The sequence below is a fragment of the Diabrotica undecimpunctata genome, chromosome 3 (assembly GCF_040954645.1).
Source record: "Diabrotica undecimpunctata isolate CICGRU chromosome 3, icDiaUnde3, whole genome shotgun sequence".
NCBI classification, from domain to species: Eukaryota; Metazoa; Arthropoda; class Insecta; order Coleoptera; family Chrysomelidae; genus Diabrotica; species Diabrotica undecimpunctata.
The window spans coordinates 49504797-49525779 of NC_092805.1; the positions used below are offsets into that span (position 1 = coordinate 49504797).

General features: G+C 31.2%; 1 protein-coding gene across 2 annotated transcripts in view; it reads left to right on the forward strand.

Annotated features, from left to right (window-relative positions):
• The first annotated feature begins 9023 nt into the window (after positions 1-9023).
• Positions 9024-20983, forward strand: part of LOC140435584 (odorant receptor Or2-like) — a 95186-nt gene continuing 83226 nt past the window's right edge. Inside the window, exons 1-2 of one of the 2 annotated variants that reach the window (XM_072524331.1) lie at positions 9024-9327; positions 9455-9687. In XM_072524331.1, coding sequence (XP_072380432.1) covers positions 9590-9687 — 98 coding nt within the window. In that variant the 5' untranslated portion in view covers positions 9024-9327; positions 9455-9589. Of the gene's footprint in view, positions 9328-9454; positions 9688-10678; positions 10800-20983 lie in introns of those variants that run through there. The other variant, XM_072524330.1, reaches the window with a different exon arrangement.

Sequence of the window (20983 nt, forward strand, 5' to 3'; positions counted from 1 at the left end):
TATCCTGTCTTAATTATAATAAAAAAATATATAAAGTAACCGGTAAACCCGAAATCATAATGGATTATACCAATAATAAAGTGGGTGTTGGTACAGTTGGCAAGCTGTGTGCTGGCTATAACACTACAAGAAATACTATGAAGTTACAAATGGTAGTTTACTGTTCAATGCTTAATATTTCAAATATTAAAATGCAAAAGCATTTTTCAACAACCCCGGTAATGTAACCAGCAGAAAAATTTGTTTACAAAGTTTAGCTAGAGCTGCTCGTGCTGCTCTTTCTTAATTGCTATCGTCAAAAAAATTAAAAATTACAGAAATGGTTGAATCTAAAGATCCAATAAAGGGAACGTTGCAGTTACTGCGACAGAAAAAATTACCGTCCGACCAATAATAATAGTTCATTATTAATGTTTGTAATAATAGTTCATTTTATTTTATCAAAAGAATTTTTTTAATTCGTCTCATACTTACTATTTCAATATGCAGATGCACAGTCCGCCAAGTGTACTGTTGCATCGTTTTGAGGAGCGTGTACTGAAAGATTTAAGATTGATGATTCTTAAGGATTCATATTAATAAAACAAAATCAATATTATTCAACAAAAATTTCAACGTAAACTACCGCTTCTCCATAAACGGCAAAACAGTAAGGAGAGTTCAGAAGTTCACATATTTCGAATGCAACTTGAATAACAATTGAGATCACTCTAGAGAGAAATCCGTATTAGAGTTGAAAAAGCCGGTAGCTTATTTGATATAATAAAAACTATTGTTTGTAATCTACATCTTAAAATATAAGTTTGAATTCGAATAGTTATTGGTTACGAATTTTCAACTCTACTAATTAGTTAAAGACGTGGATCATTACTAATGAACTAATGGATGAAAGACGTAAAATGAAGAATAATAAAGAAAATATGACACATTCAATGTACATTACAAAGTAAAAGAAATTGCAGGAACTTAAAGAACACATCAAATAAGTTTGCTTAAAAACAAAGACGGAAAAATTATTATAGATTTAACAGAGAAAATTATTAGATGGAGTGAATACTTAAGAGATTTATTTGAGGACAACAGAAATAACATTGTTCAGGTAAATGGTGAAACAAGACCTGAAATCCTAAAATGTGAAGTAGAAGTGGCACTTAGAAATTCCAACACTGGAAAGGCAAATCGACCTGATGAGGTTCCTACTAAATTTCTAAAGCTCTTGGTGATGACTGAATAGGTATAATATTGCACTTATTTAACACAATATACAAAACTGGTATTATACCTCAAGAGTGGCTGTTGTCTACATTCGTTACACTGGCAAATAAATCCAATGCAAAAGAATGTTGAGAACATTGAACAATATCTTTAATGAGCCAAGTACTAAAGATATTTCTAAAAGTCATCCACAACCGAGTTTATAAAAAGTTGGATTCAGATATTAGTGATACACAGATGGGGTTCAGAAAGGGACTAGGTACTCGAGAAGCTCTCTTCAGTTTGAATGTTCTTACAGAAAGATGCGTAGACGTTAATCAGGAAGTACATGCCTGTTTTATCGATTTTTAAAAAGCGTTTGACATAGTACGCCATGATAAGCTAAGAGACATTCTTGAAAGAAAGGACATAGATAATAAAGATCTGCGAATAATTGTCAATATATATTGCAACCAGAAAACTAACATTAAAATAGAAAATAAGATATCACAAACAATAGAAATACGTAGAGAAGTACGACAGGGATGCATTTTGTCACCGCTGCTATTTAATGTTTATAGTGAAAGCATCTGCCAGGAAACCCTTTTGCAAGCAAACGAAGGAATCGTAATCAATGGAGAGGTTGTAAATAATATTCGATACGCAGACGACACTATACTAGTTGCAAGAATAGTATACAATGGTTACTTACAAATATAAATATTGCCTGCAACAATTATGGCATAAGGATCAATATCAAAAAAACCAAGTATATGGTCTTAAGTAAGAATATGACACAACCAGCACATATTAGTATAAACGGCATTCAAAATAAAAAATTATCAAGCTACAAATACTTGGGGACTTCAATAAACGAAACTGGAGACCAAAACAATGAAAAAAAAAAAGACGTATCGAAATTGCCAGGGCCACTTTCATAAAGATGAGGTGTTGTGAGACACCTCCCTTTCATCTTACTATCGATATTCAAAATAACCTATCGAATAATAATTATTTAGTGTCAGCATTTTAAGATGTCAAAGCAGCCTATGACACCATAGATATTCTGATATTAAAAGTAAACAAGAAGAAAACTAAAATACCAGAACAAATATGTAGCTTAACATACAATATGTTATATAATATGAAGGTCTCATTTAGGCAAAAAAATCTGGAGGCCGGATCCAAGAAATATGGATAAAATATAAACAAAAACAAATCTATCTATATATAAAACTAGGACGACAAGTAACACCGTTTGTCCAGTACGGTAACTACGCCACCTAGGAGAGAAATCTGAACTATCAACATCAGACATTTCAGTCTTATTTTGTTCTTGAAACGACACGTTTAGTTAATAACACTAATACTATTAATTACATTTTAATATAATTAATAATACGATTAATTTTTTCGCAAAATTAACAAAAATATTGGTTCCAGTAATTTTTAAATAAGATTTCAGAAATAATAATTTAAAGCTTTATGTTAGTTTAGATTTAAACACCTAGTGCCACCTAGGAATGAAATCTGAACTACCAACTGACAAATGAAATAAATTAAAATTATCTGACAAATAAAATATTTATTTGGCAAATAAAGTACTGAATAAAAAGTTATCTGGAAAATAAGTTTTATTCATTGTAGTTCGTTATTATGTTTTAGGTTATCGCGAAATCAAAAATATAACCTTAATATTGTAGTTTATTGTGGGCTGAGAGACATGTATACGGTATAAGAAGATTTAATAAAATCGGAGAGTCTGATCAGTATGATATTTAATGTTTACAAACTAAGTGCGAGAATATAATACTTAAAGCATAATCTAACATTTTAATTTTTGTAATGATAAAGACTTTTTTGAAAGGTTGAGATTGAGTAAACCGACAGTGATCTATCTTCTGAGAAAAAAATATTGTAAATAGTTGTTATTAAATGATTATGAAAGTAGGTGTATAACTCTTTTTCTTTACTAAGTTTAGACATTCAATGTTTTCATAATCTTGATAATTAAAAAAATGGGTTGATTAATGTTTTTCAAGAGATATTAGTGCTATTGATTAAATTAATAATAGTAGTATAGGATTCCAAAATGAAAAATATGCACATAGTACCTAGGCTGTCATATTCTTTTAATAATTATAAAATACATTAAATTATATATAAAAAAGACTCACAGTAAGCATACCAAATATCCAGAGTGTAGTAAGAAATTTTTAATAATACTTTTAATAAATCATCTATATGATAATATGAGATATTTATTTTAAATTCTGACAATTTCGTGAGATTTCTTGGATATGTTTGTCTAGGTACCTTCCAGGTAGGTATAAATAATTCTGTATTCTTGATAAGAAGTTTAAATGAAGATAATACAATTGAGTTGTTACTTGTAGATGCTGATTATACAGTGAAGCCATTTTAAAGAAGTCCACTAAACAATCCATGGAGAAAATTTCTATAATGAATTCCATATTAAAACCAATTACTATTTAAATAGGAATAAGCCACAATTAAAGGTTAAAATACGTTTACTGACGTTTCAATTTCGACTTCGGAAATCGTTCGGAAGTGGAAATTGAAACGTCAATAAACGTATTTTAACCTTTAATTGTGGCTTGTTCCCATTTAAATAGTAATTAATTTAAAATGCCACAAGAAAATAGCTTCAGAACAATATTAAAACCAGATATGTAACAGAACTTTTTATATATGGAAGAGAAGGTTTAGGTACTATTTCATCCAGTGGAAGTGGCTGTAAGGTTAAAAAGATTCAACTATCAAAATGAAGACAATTTTGAAGATAATTTGCTAAATAAAGACATTATTGAACTTTCTGAAGTTGAAGATGTTTGAGTTAACCTTATATAATATTTTAATGTTATGGAGAAACCTCAAAAGAATCATTAAACATGTATTATTTTTTTATTCGGTAATATATTTATTGTTACATAATTTAATTTATTCCTATCACCAAAAATTGTATAATCAAAAAAAGGATTAAAACACTAGTGTGATTTCTTTGACAATAATTAATCAAATATTGGTGTGTTCCGAAATAAATTTTACATTTATCTTACAGATAAGTAACCGCAACATAATTTGACGTGAAAATAGATAACTATCTGTCCAGATAACTATCTGTCAGATAGGACAATATTTAACTGAAGGTGAGAAGACCAGCACTTTTATGCAAGAAGTTGATTATTTAAAAAATTTAATTTTTAATTCTTTTGAAAACGTTGTTGATCCTAAAAAATTGGCTGCGAATTTGGTAATCGGTAAGAAATGTAATACAAAACTCGAGTTTTCCCAATAAATGAATTTCCCAACCAGAAAAACGCTAGTTTTTGTACGTAGATCGATTTCATCAGTTAAGTTTACGCAAAAGTTCAGCGATTTTCCAAAAGTGAATGATTTGTTATGAAAGTTGTACAACAGTTTAAAATATCATTTTGTTGTCATCCTAGCCTTAAATAGGAGGAAGACATGCTGACGGGTAAAATCACTCTTCGTAATACATATATGGAAGCAAGCAATAAACAAGAAAAAACAGTAACGACATTTGATTACCTGAGAGGGAACAACTGGAAAATAAAAAATTTAAGAAAGATTTTTGAAAAAAAACAACTTTTGGTAGAAACAGAGATATGATTAAAAAACTAAGCAAGAAGATAAAAATTAAGATTACAACGGACTATTTATCATATATGTAATGGAAACAAAGAACCCGTAAGTTAGCGGGGCACTTGAGCTGAATCCAATTTAACCTACGCCACCTTTTTCACCTATTTTTAAACGAATTTATTAATACCTCAATATCTTTTCACCCCTAACCCACCCTTAAGTGAAGCGATTCTGCTGACTTAATTTTCAAGCTAGCAAAATTTAAAAAAAAAACACTTTTTGGCCATGTCATGTTTTTTACCCATTTTTTACTAATTTATTACCAGCTTAATAATAGGTGCGATCCCGCCAGCTTAATATTCAAGCAACAGAATTCCAAAAAAAATTATTATGATATACCACAGTGTTCTGCTAGGTTTTTATGAATTTAGTACTACCCTAGTAATTTTTTAAACCCCTTAACTACCTCTTGTGGAAAGTCAATAATTCTGTTAGGTTAAAATTTCAGGTGAAAAAAAAATCTTTTTTACAATTTCACTGTACTCTACTTATAACTGAAATAAAAAGTGTTGTGGTAAGTTTCTAGTAAACTTTGATCAACCTTATAATTCTCCACCTCTAAATCAATTTTATTTGGAAACGTTCCCCCTCAGCAAAAAAGTAAAATACATCCATTAAAACTTATACATAAATTTAATGAAGATTGTTTTGATATAGGCATAGTTTTGTGAAAATATTCAAGAATTGTGTAGTCAAAATCAAATTTGATGTCTTATTTTCTATCTAAACAACTTTTTATATTCATAAATGATTCCATGAATGTCGGTACCAATTGTACGTGTATATAGCTTTTACATTATACCATTTATACTCTATTGTCGATATAGACCAACATAAAATACCAATTCGTCTATACATAATATACCTTAACAAATGCGTTGGCTGGATTTTTTAGTAAAAAATATTTTTAGATGATACTTTGAGCGTCAACTTTTTTGGTTCCATATTTAACGAGGTTCCATAATACCTCTTAACATTAATAATCCTGTTGAAATCGATTCTACTAGTGGGTTTAATTATATTAACCAAATCTATATTATTCTCTAGAGATTTTTTAAGTGAAAATTTTTCCAGTCGTTGGATTCGACGACATGATCCCATTTCATTTTCGGCTAAGTCGCCAGATGTAACTGCCATGTATTTTTGTCCGGGCTTCTTTAGAAGTAAAGTATACGTAAACCAACTTATCTATTTGAAAGACATCAAAATATAATTTGAACTAAAATTCAAGGATTACACTAGATATGTTAGATGTAATCCAATAATTCATGAGACATAATCAACTAACCCAAGAAGCTTAATTCGAGCATTTCTTTTAAAAATTTTATCCATTTATTTGTATTAAGTTCTTACTTTTTTAAATATTTTTGTTGCAAAATAAATAGCGAAATTAATATTGGCAAAAAAAGCATAGGTTTTTATACGCGGCGTACTATAAATAAAAATTTACATAAAGTCCATATTGTGAAACAGGTTTCGTAGGAAAAATGTTTCTGATTCGGTTTGTGGATTCTTATTCAAAAATGTTCCCTTTAAATAAAGCTGAAGGATGCAGGGCGAAATTGTTGGGAAGAAACTGTTTACAATTGTTTGTGAAACAATTTTTTAAACAAATTACAAAAATCACCTTTTTTGCTTCTAAAAACATTTTTTTAGGTTTTTTGTGTTATTCCTAACAAAAAAAAATATTTTTCTCTAAAGTTGACAGTTTAGCGATTCAAATAAACGATTTAAAATATGAAAAATGCGAAAATACGCATTTTTGAGGCTTGAAAACTGATATGTAAATTAGTATTTTTGAGGTTACCAAGTGGTGCCTAAAATGAAGTTTAAACATTTAAAAAGGAAGACAGTTAAGATTTGATTTCACGTACAGGGCGCTTGCGCATCCGCTTACACGTATTTCGGCCTAATAGAACGGCTTTCGCAATCGCTCTGAACGTGAAATAAATCTTTTCTGTCTAAGCAAGCAACTCTAACATGGCTTCGTATAGACGCAATGTAGCGACATCGAATAATAAAAAAATTTGGTTTCGAAAATTAGTCTACGATTTTAAACTTTTAAGATTCTGAAAAGCAATCGGAGCTTATTTCAATTTAGACCGTTTGTTTGGAAAAGTGTTCAAAACAAATCATGAATGTGTTGCATGTGTGAGTCCATTTCAAAAGGTAAAAGAAATAATAAATTAGACTTACTCACAATCAATTTAATTTAACTAATCAGACGACCGGTTTCGCTTTCTACAATATGCAAAGCATCTTCAGGTCACGATACAAAGTTAAATAAATGCTGAAAATAATAAACCCATATTAGGGTGTTGTCTAATAAAGATAAAACAAAGATAGATGATATAAATTATATAAATTACAGTAATTATGCCAATATTACATGTCTGTGGTTTTTCAAAATGAATAATATGTTGAAGCAGACAAGGTAAGACCCACAAATTGGTAAAATAGTATATTAAACTGTAATGAATTATTAAATAAACAAATAAATAAAACATTACTTACATGCCGGTACTCTATTAATTGATGGTTGAAAGAACATGGTTCAAACTATCTTGTATTGTTGATTGGAGAACTCAAGTCAACTATTGTAATTTTATTGTTTAACAGTAAACAGGGAAGTTTTTGAGGAGACAGATTTTATCCAATGAAGTAGAGATAGGTGAAATGTAATTGTTTGTTTGATGAAAGTAATGTTCTATACCATTAAGTTCTTTAAAATATATTTATATTTATTCTGCAGATATATTTATGAAATGTTTGTTATTTATTGAGATTTTTATTTATGTTTTAGAAGGTGACAGTTGTGAGACAATGAATAAGAATAAATGTACAAATTGTGTGGGTGTGCAATTATATTAGCTTGTAATTATCAAATTTCTTTGATAGAGTTATGTTGTAATATGTGGCAAATGGCTGCAAAGTTCATTATATAAAGTTAAAATTAAAATTGAGACACTTTAAGACACACAGAAAACACTTAAAAAACGGGGGAACGAAACAGACATTAAATTTAAAAAAGGGGAGGATTTGGAAGAAGTACATCTCTTACTTGGAGACAATGAGTTTTTTATGTTATACATCAGATTTTAGAGGTAAACTTGACAAATGTAGGTTAAAGTGTGACAGTTTTTTTTCTATTTTTAATTGCTGTAAGGTAAGCTGTAAGTTAAGTTATCTAGTTTTATGAAATAAGATGATATTAATAAATGTCTACAATTTTTTAATTTTAGACATCAAAGTTATTTGATGTGTTAATATTGGCATACTTTAACAAACTTTAAATAATTAAAATTTCAATGTAACAATATAAATAATTGTAATACATCCTCTATGACAACTAACTCAGCTTAGTCAAAGTTACAGAACAAACTTAAGTAATTATTTGGTAATAAATTAAATATAAATATAAATATGTACATTTGTAATCAAAATGTATAACAAAATTAGAAACTTTTTTTGAAATAATTGTTGGTGTGAGTTATCTGTCATGGTGTTTATAAATATTTTCAAATATTTATTCCAGTTCTGATATGTTAATATGGAACTTAAATAATAAGCAAATAAACTATTGATGATAAAATAATTGATAAATTAAAGAAAAGAAAAGAAAAGAAAAGAAAAGAAAATTGACTGAATTATTAAGCATTCAATAGTTAGTTGGTAATTTTAATATCTGACAGTTGGGACCGGAAATTGGTTATACCAACAGGTAAAAGGTTCTCTATTTAAACCGGTGTAAAGCAAAATTATTCTTATTTCAATTTTCTGTACCATGAGCAGAAATATCATCACAACGACATGAACAATGGTGAGTTTGTATAATAATTTCTGTAACATTTTAACAATTTCAAATTTATAGCAGTTTATAGTTAAAATATAATATTTCTATTTCTATTTGGAAATGTAGATTTGCATATTATTAGGAATACCAAAGATCCATTGAATTAATACTGCTATTCTGAACGACTTTACAATGTTGTGTTGGGAACAATCAAACCACGTGTTGAATTTGAAATCAAATATTTTGTAAAATGAGTGTATTTCGAAACCAAATGGGATGTAATAATAATTTTGGGTTAAATAAGTTGAGGTACCATACCAGTTCAATACTGATATTTAATACGGTTTTAGGAAAATGTAGTTTCTAGTAATATGTTAATGAAGTTCTGTGAACAAAAAACTTAGAACCATAGGGGATCATATTTTAAAATTTATGTAGAAAATTTAAATAATCCAAGAAGTATATCAAATGTATTTGAATGTATGTGGGATTCTGGAATAAAATATTGTTTGACCATGATATTGACGTTAATTCCACAAATACATGAAGATAATGGATACTATATGGAAACCTCACATGAAAATTGATTTTGGGGAATCAATTCTATAAGTATATGGGCTTTGGTGTGGAAACCAGGAATGGAGTGAGATTAGGTTATATTATTTATATTAAATTTTATATCAATACTGAGTACACTGGTGTGTGTTCTAGTTCTAACTGTGCATTTAATGTATCTGATGTGTGATTTTTTAGGGATTTTAATATTTCTAAATGTTCCAGGTTATTTAGTAAGGAGCCTTTATTACAAGTATGAAGGATTGTGAAATCTGTTTGTGGATCAAAGATGTGGTTTTTTCGTCGGATATGTTGGAAGAAGTGTGATTGACCCGATGTTGGACGTTCTATATATCTAAGATGTTCTCTTTGTCTAATATTGAAGGATCTGAAGGTTCTACCGATATAGTATGCATTGCAGGTATGGCAGCTCAACTTATATACTCCGCTATACTCAAGTGAGTTACGTTTATCCTTGTTATTCAAGAAAGTCAATCCTAAATTAGAGGCAGTTTTAAAAGAGATGTTTATGTAGTTTCGAACACTTTTACAACCACTGTTGTTTTTTAATTATTAATAATTCACGTCCACTTGATTTTTAAGCCACCGCACTATATGGTGCTCCTTTGTCGCATTTATACATAATATTATAAATTCCCATTATATTATTCACGTACCTACGCGAAAAATTCCCAAAAAATATTTACGTTTTTATTAAAAATTTTGTAACGATAGTACACAATATATTTCATTAAACATTTTAATAAATGTAAATATTTATTGTAAATTTTTTGTTTGAGTACGTATATTATGTATAAGTGCGACAGAGACACACCATATAGTGTGTCGCATGCGCAGCGACAGCTTAAAAATCTAGTGGAAGTGCATAGGTACCAATTACAAATTAACAGTGTAAATTAAAATAAGTACTGATTGCTCTTAAGAATCTTAAAACTGAATGTTGAAACTTTAATTTAGGCACTTGGCAACCTCAAAAATAATAATTGACATTTGAGTTTTCAAGCCCCGAAAAGGCGTATTTTCGCATTTTTTTAGATCGCTTATAAGACAAAAACTGATCGCTTTAGAGAAAAATATCAAAAAACCTTTTTTGTTCAGAATGAGGTTCAAAAAACCTAAAAAAGTCTTCATGAGCAAGTGAAGGTGATCTTTGGAATTTGTTAAAAAATTAAACAATTTATGCCCAAAAATTTCGCCCTTCGCCCTTTAGATTTGTTGAGAGTTGAGATTTTTAAATAAGAATCCGCAAAGAAACCGAAGCAGAAATATTTTTCTTACGGGAGGTGTCTCACAATATGGACTAATACGATAATCGAAATAATCTTTGAGAGGTATGAAGGTGTTTATAATTTTGTTATTAATACAAATATGTACTTATATGTATTAATGTCTATTAAGATAAAACCAATACAAACAGGAAAGAGATATCACTTATCAACTGTAGAGTTTGTTGTGTGACAGAACTCAATATATTAGTATTAATATAGTGAAAAATGGTCAATTAGTAACCAAATATTAATTAATTGCATACGACATTAGCAGTCCGTTGGTGAGTATATCCAAATACTAAAAGAGGTGTTATAGGTTCGATTTCCACTATAACAAGAAAAGGCTGAACACTACGAAAAAAAATATTAATCAATATCGTCTCTCGGGAGACAATAAATGTTACCAAATGGGAAATTTGGTTACTAAAACACCTCAATTCGGAGTCGATGAAACTGTAGGTATAACTGAAGCATCGCATAAGTGTGATGTTGAAATTCGTTGCTTAATTACTTTTAAATTATATTGCCAGTTTTATGTTTACTTACCAGTTTTTAATGTGTTTAACTTTTAAACTGTTTCCCACCGTAATTTATTTTATTAAACAAAGAAGAGTCTTTATCATCATCATCCAGCTTTCTACGTCCAAAGTTAAAAATAGGTCTTCCCTAATTTCTTTAAATTCTGTCGGTCATCAGCAGCCATACCCCAGTAATTCTTCTGTCCATCGTGTAGGTGATCCACCTCTGCTTCTTTTGTCCGCTCGTACTTACTTTCCGTGTTCGGAAAACCAACAACTTTAATTTCTGTACTTTCAATGGTTGGCTACATAGATAGCCCTGTTATTTACTAAAATTATGTCTTCGTCTGTGCAAAATGCTCCCATATATGTGCATTATAGTAGATGGTGTCTGTTATAAACCGCGGCATAGTCACAGGTATCGTCCTCCTGGCATCCCAATTTTTTCAGATTACTACAACAGTTGTGTCCAGCAGCCAGTTCTTTTGCCGGGCAAAACATATTATGGTAACCACGTGCTTGCCAGCTGTGTATTTGTTGCGTCTCTTGCGCTTCAAAGATAGACTTTAATTGTTTCAGAAAGCTTTTCCAAATTTTAGTCTACTTGGTTGAGTCTAGGGATCATACAATAAGTGGAGCGATTTTAACTATTGGGTAGACCTCTTCGATATATGTCTATTTCAGGCAACCCGATATTATTCAAACCGTTTCATTTAGAACCACGTCAACGTTTTTAGCGTGAGCAGAGTGTGCCTACACTGATGCTCCAAACTCCACGGCCGAAAAACCTAATGATCAAGCAGAAATGCGGATAGTGTGTGGTTGTGCTTTCCTTTTTGTTATGGTTAGATTGGGGATGATATTATTTCTGGCGCTTAATTTTTTCTTGACATCTTGAAAGTGGTATCGATAATACAGAGCTCTATCCAGACGTACGTCTATGTATTTTGGCGTCTCGTTGTGTTCCAGCTTCTGATCACGCCATTTCACCTCCAGCGTCCTTCCGGTATGCTCGTTTCCAAGGTGGAAAGCACACACCTGGGATTTTGTGGGATTGAGTTTAAGATATGAAGATGATATTTTACTGGTAGCAGAAAAATAAAAATAAAGGTTATTGAATTTTTGGACTAAAGAAATTCTAAAAATAAAAATTGAAGTGAATATAAATAAAACAAAAACAATAATAATAGTTAACCAAAAGGAAGACCAAAACAATGAGGAGAATTAATGTAGTCGAACAGTGTTAGAAAACGTTTACGTGTCTGGACAGTATTGTGACTAATTATAACAAAATAGACGCAAAAATAACAAAAAAAAAAAAGAAATAAATCTACACGATTATACTACACAATTAATACAACAATAGTAGGACACAAAGATGTAAAAAGATAAAAAAGAAAGTCAGAAAAAATCAATATACAATAACAGTATCAATAATAAATTTCGCAAGCAAAAACTGGACAATTTAGGAAAAATATTAATCAACAATTAACGCAATCGCAATAAAAAATTTAAAAATAATGTAAAACAAGTAAAACAAAATAGAATAGGAGAAGAAATTAATATATCAGACAAACGACAAAGCAAAAACCTATTAGTGAGTACTTGAAGCCGAAGTAAATATTCTGGTTCGGACATATTAATAGAATGAAACCAGAAAGAATTACAAGGCAAATACTAGAATTAGGAGGTAGAAGGAAAAGGAGAAGTGAAAAACCCAGAAGAAAATGGATAGACCAGATCGAAGAAATAGGAAGGAATATATGTTCTGGTTCAAACATTAATAGAATGAAACCAAAAAGAATTACAAGCCAAATACTAAAATAAGGAGGTAAAAGAAAAAGAAGAAGTGAAAGACCCAGAAGAAGAAGACGAAGGGTTTTAGATGGTTTTGATCATAGTATATTGCCAAGTCTCTTAGGGCATTTGTCAGTTTTACTTCGACATAATTGAAGGTTCTTCCCATAGCTGCCACATCTGTATCGTGAGCGTAAATAAATGGTCTTATTTATTGATTTATGGGTTAGTCATTGGTGTCTATATTGTGTATAACTGTCAGAAGGACACTCTCCTGTGGGAGTCCATTTTTTTAGTCTCTCTACCGACTCTTCGTTGACTGGAGCGTTGCTTAGAAGTGTCTCTTTCACTAACCTTGTAAGTCGTAGGTCCTTTGCAGTTTCGTGGAGTTTTACCAGAAGTCATCGATGATTAACTCTGTCATAAGTTGGTTAGTATTAACATAGGGTAGTTAGGCCTATAAATGCTACTCCTGTTATTTCTTTTTTTTTTTTCAAAACCATTTTCAATATGTTGGGTACGATTAAGGATTTGACTGCAGCCTTGCTTATTCTGGAATAATTTTAGTCTCCACTGATTCAGCGATCCAGTTTAGTGACATTATTTGGAACGTTTTGAAAAGGTAACACAAAAAAAGAAAGGTCTAAAACTCTTTGTATCCGCCAGATCTTTCCCTGATTTTAAGATGACAACCACTCTAGCTTTTCTCCAGATTTTGGGGATTTATAGTATATGGATGCAGCAATTTATCATTTTTAAGAGCCACTCTACGGTTTTGGTCCAAAGTTCCTAATTTTTTCTGTTCGTATATTGTTCAGGATAGCCGCTTTATTATTTTTCATTTGGTGGGTCGCGCCTTTCATCTCCTCCAAATAAAAGGAGGTACCTAGAACATTCTTTTCTTCGTCGATATACGTCAGTAGACTATTGGCTATCTAATAAAGTGTGATTACTGCCAGGTTGGGGGGGGGGTAAAGGGGTATAATGCGAAAACATGGAGTTGCTTCTAGTTTACTCCACTTAGTCTCTTCTACTCAAATCCGACTCTCCCCTTCACGCTGGTGCCCCCTGTTAAACCAAGCAACCCAACTGGAGATCCGGTATTTAACCCGGTAGAAAGTTGGGTCGGAAACTGATGAGAGCGGGTGAACTGGTCCTCCAGGTTGGGGGTTGGGCGTAGGGTTAACCCCGACACCGTAAAAACAGCGTGTTACGAGAATTCCAGGTAAAGTTTTCGGACTGAAATCTAGACGACGACTCGGCGCGAAAAAGGACAATGATTTAGGATTATTCTCGTGGAATGTAGGATCTCTATATAGACCAGGAGCCTTGCAGTCTCTCATTAACAGTGTAGAAGTATATAAGAGCGATATAATTGCACTTCAGGAAATGTGAAGGCTGGGAACTAAATATTAGAGAAAAAGAATTATACGATATATTGCAGCTGCCATCCAACGGAACACAAATTAGGAACGGGATTCATAGTCAATAAAAGAGAAAAGCACCTTATAATAGACTTCCCTCTCAATGAAAGATTGTGCACACTAAGAATCAAAGGTAAATTCTTTAAATATTCAATAATAAATGCCCATGCACCAACTGAGGAGAAGCCGGATGAAAAAAAAGAACAATTTTATGAACAACTGGAAAATATCATACAACATTGTCCTAGAAATGACATAAAGGTCTTAATAGGAGATTTTAATGCAAAGATAGGTAAAGAGAGAGAATACAAGCCAACCATTGGAATTCACAGCTTACATGAAGAGTCAAACAACAACGGAACTCGACTAATACACTTAGCCTTCTCAATGAACATGGTGGTTGCCAGCACATACTTCAGGCACAAAGATATACATAAGGGAACATGAAGAAGTCCAGATAGGAATACAGTAAACCAAATCGACCATGTTGATTTGGTTTAAAGAGGAAAGGTTTAAAGTAGAAGCGTTGAAGAACCCTGAGATAGATAAGAGATTCGAGTAAAGTCTCGAAAGCAAGCTAGAAGGATGCACGTATGTTATAGTTGAAGATATTAACAACTTTCTTAATATTGTTCTGAAGCTATTTTCTTGTGGCATTTTAAAGTAATTACTATTTAAATGGGAATAAGCCACAATTAAAGGTTAAAGTACGTTTATTGACGTTTCAATTTCCACTTCGGAAATCGTTTTCAAAATACAAACATTAGTAAATTAAACAAATTTTGTTTTTTTGTTACTTAGTGAAAAATTCTTCTAATACTTTAATTTTATCTGACTCATCTATATTGACAATTCAGAAATACATTATACATTTTAAAGTAGACGACTTTAAAATGATATTGCCAATATTGTTGAGTTGCGTTCCTGGGACGACTTTACTTATAAGACAGTTCATTCGATTACATGAAATCAACTTTAACTTGAGAATATCCGTCAGAAAAGATCATAGCATGTAATTTGTCTTTAAAAAGACAAATACATGCCATGATGACAGTAAAAATTCTCCTGTTAGTGATTCCATAGTAAATTATGAGAAAAAAACCAGGAAAAAAACCTCATAATACTATCCCGACATGGTAAGTATTTGATCGTGCATTTAGTTTACCTTCAATAAACATCAAACTCTGATTTTATATGTTTGTTATTTAAAAAACATAAATGATGTATCCTCTATATGTTACTGACTTACCAATACTGGTATTTTCCTTTTAATAACTTCCTCTTTCAATATGGGTAACCAGATTCTACTACATTCTGCCCAGGAATTCGCGACACAATTGGTCTCATTTAGCATAATTAGAGCCTCTTCTTTGATTTTTCTCTTTTTACCATCCGTTTCTTTTAGGACTATATTTGAATCATTCCATTGAACCCTATGTTCATTATCCCATGCGTGTTTACATATTTGAGATCTCTCAAATTCTCTATTTTTAATATAGGATTGATGTTCCCTTATTCTAACATTTAATGGCCTTGATGTTTCACCTAAATAAAACTGATCGCATTTACAAGGTATTTTATAAATGCAATTCTTTGTCCTTTCTTGCTCATTGTTAGGTTTGGTTTTGGACAAAATAGATCTCAACGTGTTTGTTGTTTTGAATGTTGTTGAAAGGTTGAATTTATTTCCTATCCTTTTAAGTTTTTCCGATAATCCTTTTATGTATGGTATTGTTATTTTTCTCGTATTATTCCTTGTATATGCTGTAGGATCTCGTTCTAAGTTGTTCTGTTCTATTCGATCTATTGTTGAAAATTCCTTATTTATAAACGATAAAGGATAATCATTTTTTAACAAAACAGATGTTAACAAATGTTTTTCCTCCAAGAACGAATTTTCGTTAGAACAAGTAATTTTGGCTCTATCGTATAAGAATTTAATGATTCCCTTTTTAAAATATTGATAATTGTATAATTCCTTAATCCGAGGACGCTAAATATCTGGGAATGCACTTGGATCGCCGTTTAACTTAGAAAAAACATATTTTTAACAAACGAAAACAGCTTGGACTTAAATTGAGAAATACGTATTGGGTCATTGGACGCAATTTAAAACTATCTTTGGATGACAAAATTTTACTCTACAAGTCCATCCTCAAGCCCATATGAACTTATGGGATTCAGCTATGGAGCACTGCTAGCGTCTCCGCGTCTCCAATACAAACATCTTACAGAGATTCCAAAACAAGGTGCTGCGTGCCATAGTCAATGCGCCATACTATGTATCCAACGAGGTGATTCAACACGACATACCCCTAGAATCCGTGAAAGAAGCCATACAACGTTTTAGTGCTAAATACTGTGAACGAATGCTAGTGCATCATAATGCGCTTGCTCGACAACTAAATGTGCTAAACGTTCCGTCTTTGAAGTGCGTAGACTAAAACGGCAATTGCTGTCCGATTTGTCCAACTGAACATAATAAGTGTATTCAAACTAATCAAATTTTAATTTTAGAATTGTAGAGAGGTTACTCACTGGAGTAACTCTCTACGTGTCTGCATTTTTTTACCATACCAAATGCTTAATGTCCAATGGGCAAATTGTTGTACTCAATGTACGAGTTAATAAAAAAAAATAAGAAGCAGAAACGATCATTAATTTTATGTTTCCTTTCTTTTAAAGCCTCAAATTGTTGATAAGCCTAAAACTTAAGAAATCTCTAAAAAAAATTTCTAGGCTCTTCCAATCGACGGATTTTAATTTTTCACAATGGGTTTAAAATCTTGAATGCTCTTCTATATGTTAAAAAAAATTACAAGTATCTAGAAGTTTTAGGTTTTTACTTACATAATTTTGAAAATTATTCATTAAAAAAACTTATTTTACAAAAAATAATAAATCAATCTTAACAAAGGTAGTTATTAAATGTAACATAGTAAATAGTTTTCTTTCTCATAATATAAAGGTTCTTAGTATTTTTTTAATAATAATGATAATTTTTAAGCTTTAAATTTAGCATTGTCTCATGTAGATATTAATAATAAATCTTTTATGTTTTATACAAAATTATTCTAAACCTAATAGGTCTTGAGATTTGGCATGAAACAAAGAGGAAAAATATCGAATTGTTTAAATTTTTTTCATATTTTATTTAATAAAAAGTTAAGCTCACATTTTACAACTCACGCATAGTAAAATTTTCATCTGTAGTAATATTTTGTAGCGATTTATGCAAAAATCTGCGTTTAGATGCTTCGGACCCAACTCAAAACAGATACCGCCTGGACTATAAGAAGTGTGGAAGAGAAAATGATTTCGCTAGTGGGTAATAAGTATGAAACATCTCGAGAAGCTGTAGATATTTTTAATTTCTGAAAAGGACAAAACATGGTAGAAAATTACAACACTGTGTTACAAGCAATGCTTTCTGTAATTACACATCCTGAATATTCTTTAAGAAAAAGCGCATCTTGACTGCTAAATATTAAAAATATTCAGTTTCAAATATTGTAAAAAAATACAAATATCACCTTTACAAACTTCAAAATATTTATTACTTAAGAACAGAAAATAAATTTTGTTGAGATACATAAGGAAACTTAAAAGATAAACCCATTAATTTCACGATGTAATATTTTTTTGTAATGCAGAAACATTCTCATTAAATGCAACTGTTTTTAGTCAAAACTAACACGTTGTCGATATGGTGATACATATCCAGGTATTACCTGGAATATAATACCTGAAATAAGTGATTTTCTTGACAACCTTTATCGACACTTGCGAGCAAAAAAACCGACACAAAAGTAAAAGAAGTGATATTTTTTGACTACTCTGTTTGGCCAGTGTATATCCACATATATGTAAAATTAAAAGTAAAATATCCTAACCAGAAGTAATTTTTTTTTTGCAATTACACCAATATTTATAAAGTTAGTAAGTAAAAAACATAACAAAAATAACTTAATATTGTATGTAAGAAAACATATTATGAATGAAAGTCATTATGTAATAAATATAAAAGTAAATTAACATAAAAAATCGAAATTAATACTGAGTATTTCCTCTTCTGAGTTATATTACACTTTATATGCGATCTCTTAATGTTTTATTAAGTTTCTGACTGATTCCTGAGGATTCACTTATTTAATGCAGTTTCTAGTTCCGCCACTGTCGCTGGTGTTGAACTCACTCGACTAATGCTGGTTACGGATCCGAACCCTGCTTTTAAGTTTATCTCATAGATGGTCGATGGGATTCATATCCGGACTCAATGGAGGCCAGTTCAGTTAGGTTTGTGTGAGCATTATCATGCATTAGCATAAAGCCTTTGCCTATGTAGTCGGCGTAAGAAGCAACATGGTCTTAGAAAATATCCGTAATATAACGATCCGCTGCTGCAACCATCACCAAGCACGAACACAAGCTTTGTTTTTCCTTCTAAAGATATACCACCCCAAAATATACAGAAAACACCTTGATAGCTCACTTTTTTGACATTGCAGCATTGGATGAATCTTTTTATGCGCCTCCGATAGACGCGTCGTCTTTTGTCATTGTTATACAAGCACATTCGAATCTCATCAGAGTATAAAACTCTGCTCCATTGGCCAAGGTCCCAATTGACGTGTTCTCTAACAAACTGAAGTCAAGCTTATTTCTGACGTGCGTCAGGGAGCCAAAGTAGCAGCCTTAAGCCTTTTCCTTACTGTCGACTGAGTGACGGTGACACCTCGTAAATTCCTTAAGGATTGCTGGACACTCAGATTGCTGGTAAGGCACTCAGGACAATGAATCGATCGTTCCTTTCTGTCATTACAAGTCGCTGACTCGAACTGGGGTCCTATTTTCGAATTCAATCGAATTTTTTCATATACTAGTTACCTCGAATGAAAAATTTCGAATAAGAATGTGTATTTTTGAACGTCATTCGAATTGATATTCGTATACGAGAAGCATTTGCACCGAAAACACTGCAAATTCGAACAACCTAAACTCTGAACTAAAATAAAAAAAGAAAATTAATTGACAGTGCAGTGTTACTTAACCTATTTTATGGTGATTTTGCACATGATTTTACAATTTGTGATTGTGTATTATATATAAATAACCTAAAAGCAGTTACGGAAAAAGGAACAGCCGCAAAATATAGTGGTTCAGTGTCGGATGAACAAAAGAAGGAGCTGATCGAATTTATAGAAATGCATCCGATGTTGAAATCTGGAAAATTTTCCAATAATTTTACTTAAAAAACGGCCCAAGCATTGTGGATCGAGGTGGGAGATAATTTAAATGCTCTTCCAGGAGCTAAGAAAGAGTGGAAACAGTGGCGCAAGGTATGATTTTTTAAATAAGTTCTTAAGCTGTTTATTTGCATGTTTCATAAAGTTGTAGTTTTATGGGAGTAAGCCACAATTGGTTGTAATGATAATTACATTTTTTGTATATGTTTGACGTTTCAACTTAAATGGCCCTGCTCCTTGTTTACCATTAACCTGCTAACTACAATTTTCAGATTATACATATGGGAATCTAATATTTAGCTAACATCTGGTCGTCGACTGTAGTTACCAATCTTCTGGTATCGACTGCGTCATAAAAGTAGGAGACCGGCGACAGTCCTCTGACTACAGCCCTCTCGTAATAATGCAATTACCTGGTCCACAGTGTATTGATAATATTGCTAAAGAATCAGTAGGTTCACTCTGCCGCCGGTCCTTCGTTCTTTATGTTCCATTTTTTTCACGCGCATTTGTTTCACGCGCAGATAAATTCCAGTTTTTGTTACACTGCTCAATATAATTTTTAATATACTGTTCGAAAATAAATAGGAAAAGTGGCGACCTAAAATTTTATTTAGATTTTCGGAATAATGAATACTTTACTAAATTTAGAGTTTACGAAACTCTCGACAATTTATCATAGTTTCCCAATTAACATAATGTTGAATCAAACAGATTGGATTAATCGAATATTTTTCTTTGTATTCATTAGAAAATCACGCTGTATTCACTGTTACTGGTGAGAAATCTCATAAAACGAAGAACTAATGTCGAAAGAGCTAATGAGAAAACTAATTTCTATAGATGAAAAAATAATAATACATTCGAATTATAAATAATTATATTTTGAGGATTTCAATTTTACAACACCAGTTATAATAAAAATAGTATTATAAAAAACACAAGTATTAAACTTAAATAGCGTTAAATGAAAGGGAAAGCTATAAATAATATATGAGGATAGAAAAAACAAACAAGGCGACTACTAAAAGGGCACTACACAGTGTCTTCAATATTATTGATCGTATAGCGACATACAAGATATGATAGGGTACTATGAATAAAAATAGATTTACCATAAGACAAATTTTGATTTATTTCCTTAAAGAAGGCCTCATGTTGATTACAAAATAAACAACTGATCGAATCCTAACATGAGACATAGCAAATAAAAGGGGAGGATATGACGAATATATTCAGATAGAAAAAATAAACAAGGCTTCAATATTAATGAACGTATAGCAACATACAAGGTATGATAGGGCACTATGGATAAAAATAGAATAACCCTAATACAAATTTTGATTTTTTGACTTAACAAAAGCCTCAGGTTGAGTACAAAATAAACAAGTGATTGAATCCTAACATGTGATATAAATCTTTTTAGATATTCAATATTCTGTTTTAAAAGGTTCAAGAAAATTATGTTTTTTACATAGCT